This window comes from Hemiscyllium ocellatum, chromosome 4 (assembly GCF_020745735.1).
Source record: "Hemiscyllium ocellatum isolate sHemOce1 chromosome 4, sHemOce1.pat.X.cur, whole genome shotgun sequence".
NCBI lineage: Eukaryota > Metazoa > Chordata > Chondrichthyes > Orectolobiformes > Hemiscylliidae > Hemiscyllium > Hemiscyllium ocellatum.
Genome location: NC_083404.1, coordinates 114,505,312 through 114,517,610, shown reverse-complemented (window position 1 = coordinate 114,517,610; position 12,299 = coordinate 114,505,312). Strand labels below are relative to the sequence as shown.

Sequence of the window (12,299 nt, the reverse complement as noted above, 5' to 3'; positions counted from 1 at the left end):
AAGGCACCAGAAATATGACAGTAGCCAACTCAGTCCCATTAACCATGCAGAGTCCTTATCAAACCTGGAAAGCTCTGGATATAGGTTTGCTTGATGAGCAGGAAGCTTTGTTTTCAGACGTTACGTCACCATATTAGGTAACATCAGGGTTCACTGATGTTAACCAGTATGATGACCAAATGTCTGAGAACAAACCTTCCAACTCAGCAAGCAAACCTACATCCAGAACATCAACCTGAGAGACAAATCTTCTCAAAACCCGGGAGAGCTGTCTCAACCGAATAGTCATACTTTCAGAATCATACCTTTTCTCACCAGCAGGTCAACGTAGAGATGTACAACATCAGAACAGACCCTTTGGTCCAACTTGTCCATGCCAACCAGATATCCCAACACAATCTAGTCCCACCTAACAGTACCTGGCCCATATCCCTCCAAACCCTTCCTATTCACATATCCATCCGAATGGATCTTAAAATGTTGCAATTGTACCAGCCTCCAGCACATCCTCTGGCAACTCATTCCATACACGTACCATCCTCTGCATGAAGTTGCCCCTTAGGTCTCTTATATCTTTCCCCTCTTACCCTAAACCTAATGCCCTCTAATTCTGGACTCCCCGACCCCATGCCCCTCAAATTTTGCCTATTTACACTATCCATGCCCTTCATAAATTTTGTAAACCTCTATCTAGAAGGTCACCCCTCAACCTCCGACACTCCAGAGAAAACAGCCCCAGCCTGTTAAGCCTCTCCCTGTAGCTCAAATCCTCCAACTCTGGGAAATCTTTGTAAATCTTGTAAATCTTTTCTGAACCCTTTCAAGTTTCACAACATCTTTCTGATAGGAAGGAGACCAGAATAGCACACAATGTTCCAACAGTGGCCTAACCAATGTCCTGTACAGCTACAACATGATCTCCCAACTCCTGTACTCCATACTCTGACCAATAAAGGAAAGCATACCAAACGCCTTCTTCACTATCTTATCTACCTGCATTCCAAGGTCTTTGTTCAGCAACACTGCCCAGGACCTTACCATGAAGTGTATAAGTCCTGTTAAGAGTTGCTTTTCTAAAATGCAGCATCTCACATTTATCTGAATTAAACTCCACCTGCCACTTCTCAGCCCTTTGGCCCATCTGGTCAAGATCCTATTGCAATCTGAGGTAACCCTCTTCGCTGTCTACTACACCTCCAAATTTGGTGTCATCTGCAAACTTACTAACTGTACCTCTTATGCTGACATCCAAATCATTTATATAAATGACAAAAAAAAAGTACAGTACCCAGCACCGATCCTTGTGGCACTCCACTGGTCACAGGCCTCCAGTCTGAAAAACAACCCTCCACCACCACATTGTCTTCTACCTTTGAGCCAGTTCTGCAACCAAATGGCTAGTTCTCCCTGTATTCCATGAGATCTAACCTTGCTAACCAGTGTCCCATGGGGAACCTTGTCAAACCACTTACTGAAGTCCACCCAGATCACATCTATTGCTCTGCCCTCAATCTTCTTTGTTACTTCTTCAAAAAACTCAATCAAGTTTGAGAGACATGATTTCCCACGCACAAAGACATGTTGACTATCCCAAATCAGTCCTTGCCTTTCCAAATACATGTACATCCTGTCCCTCAAGATTCCCTCCAACAACTTGCCCACCACCGAGGTCAGGCTCACCAGTCTATAGTTCACTGGCTTGTCCTTACCACCCTTCTTAAAACAGTGGCACCACATTTGCCAACCTCCAGTCTTCTGGCACCTCACCTGTGACTATCGATGATACAAATATCTCAGCAAGAGGCCCAGCAATCCCTTCTCTAGCTTCCCAGAGTTCTCGGGTACACCTGATCAGGTCCTGAGGATTTATCCACCTTTATCAGTTTCAAAATATCCAGCATTTCCTCCTCTGTAATCTGGACATTTTGCAAAATGTCACCATCTATTTCCCTACAGTCTAGATCTTCCATATCCTTTTCCACAGTAAATATGGACGCAAAATATTTATTTAGTATCTCCGACATTCTCTGCGGCTCCACACAAAGGCCACCTTGCTGATCTTTGAGGGGCCCTATTCTCTCACTAGTTACCCTTGTGTCCTTAAAATGTATTAGTAAAAACCCTTTGGATTTTCCTTAATTCTATTTGCCAAAGCTCTCTCATGTCCCCTTTTTGCCCTCCTGATTCCCCTGTTAAGTATACTCATACTTCCTTTATACTCTTCAAGGGATTCACTCGATCTATCCTGTCCATACCTTACATATGCTTCCTTCTTTTTCTTAACGAAATCCTCAATTTCTTTCAGCATCCAGCATTCCTTATACTTATCAGTCTTTCCTTTCACCCCGACAGGAAAACAACAGACTTATTTGAAATGGGTATATCCACAAAAGACTCCTGTCTACCTCCCTTATCTTTCCTGGAGTTAACCCATGTATTGACTGTATCTGAGACTTTCACCCCATCCTATAACTGCCATTCATCACATACTGTTGCAAATTCTTCATCGCTTGCAACGGTCTCTCTAATTGATCCATTCGATCTGATAAGATTCGCATCCAACAGCATTTATACCAGTTATAATCCGCAGTAACCCTTAAACTCCCACATCTGACAAGAAGTACATATCACTGTACTAAAGGCCATTTTTGCTCCATCACAATCTACAGACCCAGAAAATAACAGTCTTATTCCTCTACAAAACACTGCCCCAGGTTAAAATTAATCGTTATGGTTTACATTTTAAGTTTAATCAAGAGACATATAGGAGATGGTGACAGTCTAATGTACAGTTGGACTCTGAGGCCTCAATAGTGCTGAGGGTGTATCTACACCAAATGCACGACAGCAGTTCACAATGATAGCTCACCACCATCTTCAAGGGCAACTAAGCATGGAAATAAATGCTGGCCCAGCTAGAAATGCCCATATTCCACAAAATACCACTGAAAACCCCACTAATTTTGGCAATGAGTTGAAAATAATCGATAATCAGCAGTAACAGTTGTCCTTCATGCTGAATATATATTCAATACAAACATCACATCAGGTGGATACACTTAGCAGTGACCTGTAAACACTGCACTATATGTTTACATGTGTAATTAGACACTATTTTGGACCAAAATAAAAACACTCATAGCATCTAAAATGTGGATGTTTTAGAGCAACATTGTATTCAATAATTTGGCTATAAAACCAAAGCTGCCAAGGAGGAATCTGTCCCTTTTGCATTCCAGGTTGGGTTTCAAAGCACTGCAAATAAAAAGATAAGTTGCTTGGTACAAACTTTCCCACACAGAACTGTTTTAATCTATGAGCTACAATTGTTTGTCGACTGCACAACATTTCTTAGTCACAGGTAATCTAGATAACTCAAAAAGATAATAGCATCTGCTTAAGTAGTGACATCTAGCTTTGCTTTTATGATTGCATTCCTGTGCACAGCAACCAACACCAAATTACTTACTGTAAATTTGGCACTGATGTTAAATGCGTTCTAGAACAATGTGGGCATTTTGTATTTATTACATCAAATTGGGAATTATCCTAAAATGCTTTTCAGTGCAGTGTACACAAACAGCTGGACAGCAGCAATTTCTGAATAGCACACATCACTTCAGGTGAGCTGGTACTGTCAGTCAAAACAATATTCCATGAAACTTAAGATTTCAAAACTAAAAACTTTGGCCACAACAGGAAACCAAAAAGGAACAAAAACAGACATGTCTAACTCAGTATACCTCCTCCATAAAGAAGATTAACACACACACACGGCAACATCTATATCTACCACTATTAGGTAAGTAACCTTAATTCTTCATTTTAAAAGCTTGCATAATTGAAATTATGGCTCAGTTAATAGCTTTAAGTAACATTTTCAGAACAGCAACAAAAATCAAAACTCAAGCAGTCATATTAAATTTGTCTGCAAAATATTGCTTCGTTATTCCCTACTCTAATTATTGGCTCATCATATCGTTTTGTTTTCTGCAAACTCTTCAACATTTTTACCAAATGTTATTGTTTCTTAAAATGTGCTACACGCAAATTTATGAGCTCAAACTATAGTGTTTAAAAGATTAACTTTGGACAGCTTTCTTTGAATTCAATAGCTTCTAAAGTACGTCTGCGAAGAATAAATCCATATCAGGTGGTAAGAATAAATACATTGTCCTATACTCTGAAAAGTATTCAGGCCTTCCAGTATTGTACCCAAAAACAATTAAACTAATTAATTTCAATATCCATCACAAATACAAATGATCCCAGATACGGAGAGATTTTCTAATGAGAAAAAGATGCAGTAGGGACTATCCGGATTGGAGATTGGAAGAAAGAGAGGCAACCCTATTGAAACATGCAACATTCTTACAGGGCCGAACAAGGTAGATGCAAAAAGGTTGTTTCCCCTTGCAGGAATGCCTGTGGACCATGGACCAGGGACCAGAGACCACAATATCAGAGCAGGGAGTCACCAGCCATATAAATAAGAGAAGGAGGAATTTCTTCTCTTGGAGGGTAATGAATTTGTGGAATCCTTTACTGCAGAGTGCTATAGAGTCGGGTCATAAATTATATTCAGGAAATAAAGAGTTTAAAATCATTTAGGGAATTGAGGTTTAGTTGTATAAAGCAAGAAAGTGGAATGGAGTATTATTATCAGTCAAGATCTGAACTGTAGATCTCATGGGGTGAATAGCTTACTACTATTCCAACTTGTGGTTAGGAGATCAGGTACCTAATTTCCTTCCATTTCTGTACTGTCACGTTACTGATGAGTAAGAAAGAATTGGTGGACAATCCTGGAGTGGCAACAACTTTACGGAATGGTGATGAACAACAATTTTGTGGTGTGCTCTTTGCCTTTCCTTAAGGTTCCTATGACCTACTCAGCGAAGTCCCTTGGATCCTGAAAGCCTTTAATTAGAAGTTAAAAAGTAAAGTTTTGAGCTTCGATTACTGATTTAAACATGGCTCCCTTCTTTTGCTACTTACCAAACTTATGCACCCTGCATGAGTATTACTCAGAGGCAATAAACTGACACTTAGCCAGGTATGGGTAGCAGACAGACTGACAGGTAGATAAAAAGACTTAACATCACAACACTAACAATATTAACTACAACAAACAATACCTGCCCTGTCAGCAATCAATGTCACCAGCAGACAATATATAAACTAAATAAATGATAACTGACAATGTAAGATGCAAAAGTATTGGAATGTTATGTTTTATTTACAGCAAATGTATTCCTTTTCAATTACTAACAAGAACTGGTGATCAAAAATCTGAATATATTTAAGGCTGAGTTAGATAATAACGCAGCCATAATTGTTTTCTATGGAAGACCACTTCAATGGTTCTGAAAGTGATCTTTGATCTTTAAATTTTATGAACACTTCTATATAAAATTGAAAGTTTGCAATCTTAACAGACAGCTGCAATAAATTGTCACAAACCACTTTTCATTTGATATACTCAAACCAACACAACACTGCAGAACAAAATCAGAAGCAGTTTGAGAAAGCAGGTGGAGAAGACAAACAGACAAATACTGCCAATAATCTTGGAGTGACAAATGTTAAAGCTCACCTTTGCTTTGTCTCGCATGGATCCTTTACCTAAAATTGACATTTTTGTCAACGTTTCTTCCTGCAACCGCTTCAAAGAATTGCCACGTGGACCCAACAGTTTACCAACAAAGTTAAACTGCAAGAAGTGAGGGGAAAAAAAAAAGTGAAATATTAATTCACATATTTCTTAGAAAAAAGAAAATGGTCATATAGTTAAATGGTAAGTACGGTTAGTGCACAATTCTCTTAAAAGAACAAGGACAAACCAGAAACTAACTTTTCCTTTAATAAAAACGTAGTGCAATATTAGAATCACTGCAAATTATATGATTTTACAGTAAACCAACATGCTTTCTCTTGATTAAGGTTTGGGGGTGGGGGAAGGATGCTGGAATCTACTGACTCAGAAAGTAAGTCTCATTATGTCTTTTACGTGGCAGGTTTCAAGCTTCACACTAGGTGACGTGCCTGGCAATGCACTTAGTGACAAAATTTCTTTGCACTATTCTAACATTAGAGCGGTGTTGGATTCGATTTATTAACATCAAACTTTGCACCCCCTGACCAATGAAATTATTTCTCAACTTCAATATTGCATGGAGTTCAACAAAATAACGATACCACACTTGCCTACTTTGCCTCTTATCGGTGGGATTCTAGTGCAGGAAAACGAGAAGCCAACCATCTGGCAAAAAAAAAATTGTAGAATCAATATATTCGAATTTGGTTTCTTGTTTTCCTGCACTAGAATCCCACCCGATAAAAGGCAAAGTAGTCAAGTTCAGTATCATTATTTTGTTGAGCTCCATGCAAGATTGAAGTGGAGAAATAATTGCGATTGTCAGGGGGTGCAAAGCTTGATGCTCTTAACAAATCTAATCCAACAGAATGTCACAAGCTAAAAAAATGTCTTAAGGTTGGACATTAGTTACAAGGCAGACATTTACTGCTCATCTGTGGATGCCCCATGATGCTGGCTGTGGTCATTCTGTAAAACTATCTTGTGAATCTAGCAGTGATTCTCTAAATTAGAGATTTTCATGATTTTGACCTAAAAAAATGAGGCTAATTGAACAGGTCTGAAAATGGTCTGTGACTGATAGTAACTCTTGATGAATTTTCAAAAGACTTTTTATAAGATTCACCAATTGAGATATGGGGTCACTGACATTTAATGCTCATCCCTACTCCAGATGATTAATCAAAGTCTCTGAATTATGATATTGCACCCATGTTGTCCTTATCCTTCTCTAAAAAGGAGAAGTTAGAATAGGAGAGTCCCTTCTATGGGAGGGGAACTTTAAAGGCTAGGGCAGCATAATTGGTCATCAGTAAATGCGCTTCATAAAGGTAGCAGTGAGCCAGCACCTTGAACAACTGCTGATGCCCTTCTCAAAAAAGACAGTACAATCATAGTGCTGTTCAAAAGAGTATTGCAGCATTTTTATCCAGCAACAGTAGAGGAATGATAATATAGCTACAAGTTAGGATGGTGTAGTCCATACAACTGGAGGTTGAGGTTACAGGTTTTAAAAGATACTGCCAAAGAAGATTTGGTGACTTGCAATAGTGGACCTTGTAGATGCTATCCACTACTGTCACTGCACAAGTCCTGGAATGAATGATGTGATTGGATAGGCTGTAAATCAAAATGCCTGTAGGGTTTGTTTGGCTAGTACCATTACGTTTCTAGAAGAGAGTGTACCCATGCCATTGATGGTGGAAATTCAGCAGGAATAAAGCAACAATGTCAAGTTAAGAAATTACATCGTGAAATACAAATATTACATGCCACTTATTGCCAAATCTGATAAGTGTCCAGCTCTTGCTGCACATAGACATGAACTACTTCAGTATCTGAGGAGAATCAAATAGTACTGAAAACTATAATCAGCAGCAAACATTCCCACTTCTGGTTTTATGATGGAAAGTCATTGATGAAGTAGCAGAAGTTGGTAGGTCCTAGAACACTTGAACTCCTGCAACATTTCCCTGTAGAAGAGAGGTGCCGTCAGAGCTAGGTTGGACAAATATAAATGTAACTTCCTACAGATAATATATACTGTAAAGTATTTTTTAAATAAACTTGTTCAGACGTGATACACATCTGGAACAGGTGGGACTTGAACCTATGTCTCCTAGCATAGAGGTAGCTCATTGAGCAAGATCAGTAACAGAAACACAAAGTATTAGTTTTACATTCTTGAAAAATTGTCTCAACATGGATAAAACTCATATCTATTGACATAAATGAAAGAGTTTGAGGCATAAGATCAATGATATATTGAAGTATCGATCTAGACACTAGAAGCAATGGAATCCAAAGTTATGGATCCCTCAAATTTCTTGAGTAATATCAGAGGACAAGGGCCAAAATTAGGAGAGCGTGCCATAGACTAGTCAAGCAACAGACTGAGTCATATACAACTGGGAGAAATCAAATGGCAGCAGACCAAAGATGGGCAAGGAAACCTCATGTTGATTACCATCTCACACACTTCAAGCTGATCAATCGGTACTCTATCATGTCAAAAAGTATTTGGAGGAATGACTGAAAGTAGCAAGGGCCCAGAATGTGCTCTGGGTGGGCAATTTCACTGTTCATCACAAAGAGTGGCTTGATGCCCCACAACTGACTGAATTGAGGAGTGTGGCACTGGTAAAGCGCCGAGGATCAGGTAGCATCCATGGAGGAGAAGAGTCCATGTTTCTTGCATAAGTCCTTCATCAGGAATGTCATTCTTCATTCCTGTTGAAGGGCTTATGCCCGAAACGTCGATTCTCTTACTCATCGGATGCTGCCTGACCTGCTGAGCTCTTCCAGTGCCACACCTCGATTCTGATCTCCAACATATGCAGTCCTCACCTTCTCCACAACTGATTGAAGTTGATCAAGTCCTAAAGGACATAGCTGTTTTACCGAGTCTACACAATTGGACAGAGAACCACAAAGAACAAAAAAAAATTGCTTGACCTCAATTTGAACTGAAAACAATAAATGCTGGAGATCACAGCAGGTCAGACAAAATCCATGAAGAGATAGAGCAAGCTTAAATTTCAAGCTAACCAATTCCCCAGCTCGGTGAACAGACCCACAAGAACTGGAAACAGCAGCTGAGATGCAAATCTTGAAAACCTATGCAACTAATTAATCCTTGAGGAGCAAATAATTGGATGTACGTTTGCTTGCTGAGCTGGGAGGTTCATTTCCAGATGTTTCGTCACCCTACTAGGTAACATCTTCAGTGGGCCTCCGGGCGAACAGTGCACATGATTCCTGCTTTCTATTTAGGTTTCTTTCGGTTGGTAATGTCATTTCCTGTGGTGATGACATTTCCTGTTCTTTTTCACAGGGGGTGGTAGCTAGTTTTTTTGCCTGTTTGTCCAATGTAGTGTTTGTTATAGTTCTTGCACGGAATTTTGTAATAGACATTATATTGCAACAAGCAAAACTATGGTCTTAAGTTCATTAGCTGCTGTTGTGTATTGATGGGTTTGTAGGCCACCACGATGCCAAGGATTCTGAGTAGTCTGGCAGTCATTTCTAAGATGTCTTTGATGTAGGGGAGTGTGACTATAGTTTCTGGACATGCTTTGTCTGCTTGTTTGGGTTTGTTGCTGAGAGAGAAAAAAAGGCAGACTGTTCACTGGATACTCGTTCTTTTTGAGAAGACTGGAGAGGTGATTTTCCTCTGCTCTGAATACTTCCTCTGGGCTGCAATGTGTTTTGGGTCTTTGAAATAACTTCTGATGCAGTGTCATTTGTGGATGTTGGGATGATTGCTTCTGTAGTTCAATATTTGGTCTGTATGTGTTGTTTTCCTGTAGATGCTGGTTTGAAGTTCTCCATTGGCTGTTCGCTCTACTGTGACATCAAGGAATGGCAGTTTGTTGTTGTTTTTCTCCTCTTGTGAAGGTTATGCCAATAAGGGTATTATTGATGGTCTTGAAGGTTTCCTCAAATTTGTTTCAGTTAGTGATGACAAAAGCATCATCCACATAGTGGACCCAAAGCTTGGATTGGATAGTAGGCAGAGGTATTAGAGTCTCTGCATTACTGCCTCTACTAAGAACAGGAAATGACATCACCAACCCAAAGAAACCCAAACATATAAATAGAAAGCAGGAATCATGTTCACTGCTTCACATGAGGCCCACTGAAGATGTTACTAATAGGGTGACAAAATGTCTGGAAATGAACTTCCCAGCTCAGCGAGCAAGCCTACATCCAGCCCCTCAACTTGAGCTATAAATCTTCAAGACTCACTGAACAAATAGTTAGACAACAAATCACTGACATTCCAAACAAAAAAAATTTCATCCAACCAACCCATTACTGTCCTATTAGTCTACTCTTAATTATCAGCAGTGATGAAAGTAGTCATTGGCAGTCCTTTCAAGTGGCATGTGCTAAAGAATTATTGCTCATGGATACTCAGTTTGTGTTTTTTCAGGGTCATTCAGCTCCAAACTCATGACAGCATTGGTTCAAGTAAAGACAAAACAGCCAGACTCTAGAAGTAGGGGGTGAGTGACTACTCTTAACACCAGGGCAGCATTTGACACATTAGAACAAAGAGCCCTAACTGAATTGGAGTCAATAGGAATCAGGTTGGAGTCAAAATTAACAAATTAAAAGATGGTTTTAATTGGAGTTTCTCAGGACTGTACCCAAGACCCAGCTGTCTTCAACTGTTGCAATGACCATCCCTGCATCGTAAGGGTCAGGAGTGGGGATACTTGTTAATGATTGCTCAACATTCAACACCACTCAGGGTTTTTCAGACAATGAAGCAATTTAAGTACATATGTAGCAAGACCTGGACAACATCCAAGTACAGGCTGTTAAGTGGAAAGTAACATTTATGACACACAAGTACGAGGCAAAGGCCATCTGCAACAAACAAGAAACAAGTCATTATTGCTCAAATCATTACTGTTTCAATTCACTTAAATCCTTCATCAACATGCTGATCAGAAATCAAAATGGACCCAGTATATAAATACTACAGCTACAACAGCAGGTCAGATACTAAGAGTTCTGTAGCAAGCAATTAACCCACCTCCCATATTCCCAATTTTTGCCACTATCTAGAGGGCATAAGTCAAGGGTGTGATGGAATATTCTCCACTATCCTGGACAGATGCAGATCCAACGCTCGAGGACCTGACACCACCCTAGACTTGAATGGAACTCTCAAGTAACGGCAGTGTGTACCGTTTGTATGTAGTTCCAAATAACTTCCAGCAACACCCTAACATGTTAAAGGAACAAGGACAGTAGATTCACAGGAACACCACCACCAGCAAGTTACCTTCCAAGACACACACCATCATTTATTTGGAACCATTTTTCTGTTCTCCCATTGCTGTTGTTAGGAAGAATTGAGATTTTTGACCTAACAGCACTTTTGGTAGTCCTACTCTTGTTTGCAGCTCAATACTTATACAGGGCAACAAATTAGGACAACGAATGTTGGCACACAGTCAAGTGGCACCTACATTTACACATCCAGAAAAGAAAAACATGTTTAGGATAGCCAAAATATTTTATTCCTTAAGCACAAGCAAATACATTTCCTAAGTGGTCTAAGTGAAGTTTGGAATTCCCTTACAAAATCAAGTTTCTGAAAAGGCTCAGCGGATCTAGCAGCATCTGGGGAGAGAAATCAGAATTAATATTTCACATCTGGTGACCTTTCAAAAAACTGATGGCAGCCAGGAAAAAAAAAATTTATGCAATAGATGTGGGTGGGGTGGTTAGGAGTAAACAGTAGGTAGAAAAAAAGAGCATAAACAGAAAGAAGAACCATTGGAGAAAGAAATGGCTAATGGTCAGCCTAGGAGAATGAACTACTACTAATGGGTACTATTGGTATCCATCAAGAAGTTGTGTGTAATAGCAGACCATGGGATAACAAGGTCTGATGTGAGGTAAGGGCATGGAAAAAAAGGTGCCTAAAGCCCAAATATCGTTGAACTCAATATTGAGTCCGGAAGGTTATAGAGTATCCATGCAGAAAATGAGGCGCTATTCTTCTAGCTTGCACTAAGCTTTGCTGGAGTACTGCAGCAAGCATGAGATGAGGATGTTGGCCAGGGATCACAATGGTAGGTTGAAGTGGCAGGCAACTGGAAACTCAGTATATTTTGTGGACAGAATGTAGGTGTTCTGCAAGGTAGTCGCCTAGTCCATGCTTCGTTTCTCCAATGTAAAGGGGACAACATTGTGAGCATAAATACAGTTGATTAGATTGATTGAGTGTAGTGTAGGAGAAGGAGGGCTTTATTCAGGCTCTTTGGTACAGAGGATGGAGGAATGAAACAGGCAGGTGTTACACTATGGTTGCAGGAGATGGTACCATAGACCTGGTGAGTTCAGGAGGGTGGAAGGAGCAGTGTGTATAGGGGAGGAGAAATGTGTATTTGCTGGTCACATCCCCATGGTGGTGGAAAAATATGACAACTGTGTGTGGATGCTGGTGGGATGGTAGACGAGGATAAGGGGGGCCGTATAGCTGTTGTAGGAGACAAATGATGGGGTGAGGGTTGAAGTATGAAAGATGAGTCAGACTCTGCTGAGGGCTCTGTCAACTATGGTGCTGGAGAATCCAGAGTTGAGGAAGAAGGTGGACACTTTAGAGGCCACCTTGCTGAAGCTGACATCAAAACCGATTCAATAGGGTTTGGGGAACTGGGAGAATGGAATTGACTCTTTACAG

At 40.1% G+C, this 12,299-nt stretch overlaps 1 protein-coding gene across 3 annotated transcripts in view; it reads right to left on the bottom strand.

Moving 5' to 3' along the window:
• The window catches only part of LOC132815496 (KH domain-containing, RNA-binding, signal transduction-associated protein 3-like), a 160,471-nt gene that overhangs the window by 86,438 nt on the left and 61,734 nt on the right, over nt 1–12,299 (bottom strand). For all 3 annotated transcript variants that reach the window (XR_009644667.1, XR_009644668.1, XM_060824464.1), the window contains exon 4: nt 5,597–5,713. Coding sequence is in view for 1 of the 3 variants with exons in the window: in XM_060824464.1 (XP_060680447.1) it covers nt 5,597–5,713 (117 nt within the window). In the remaining 2 variants the exon portion in view is untranslated. The remainder of the gene's footprint in view (nt 1–5,596; nt 5,714–12,299) is intronic.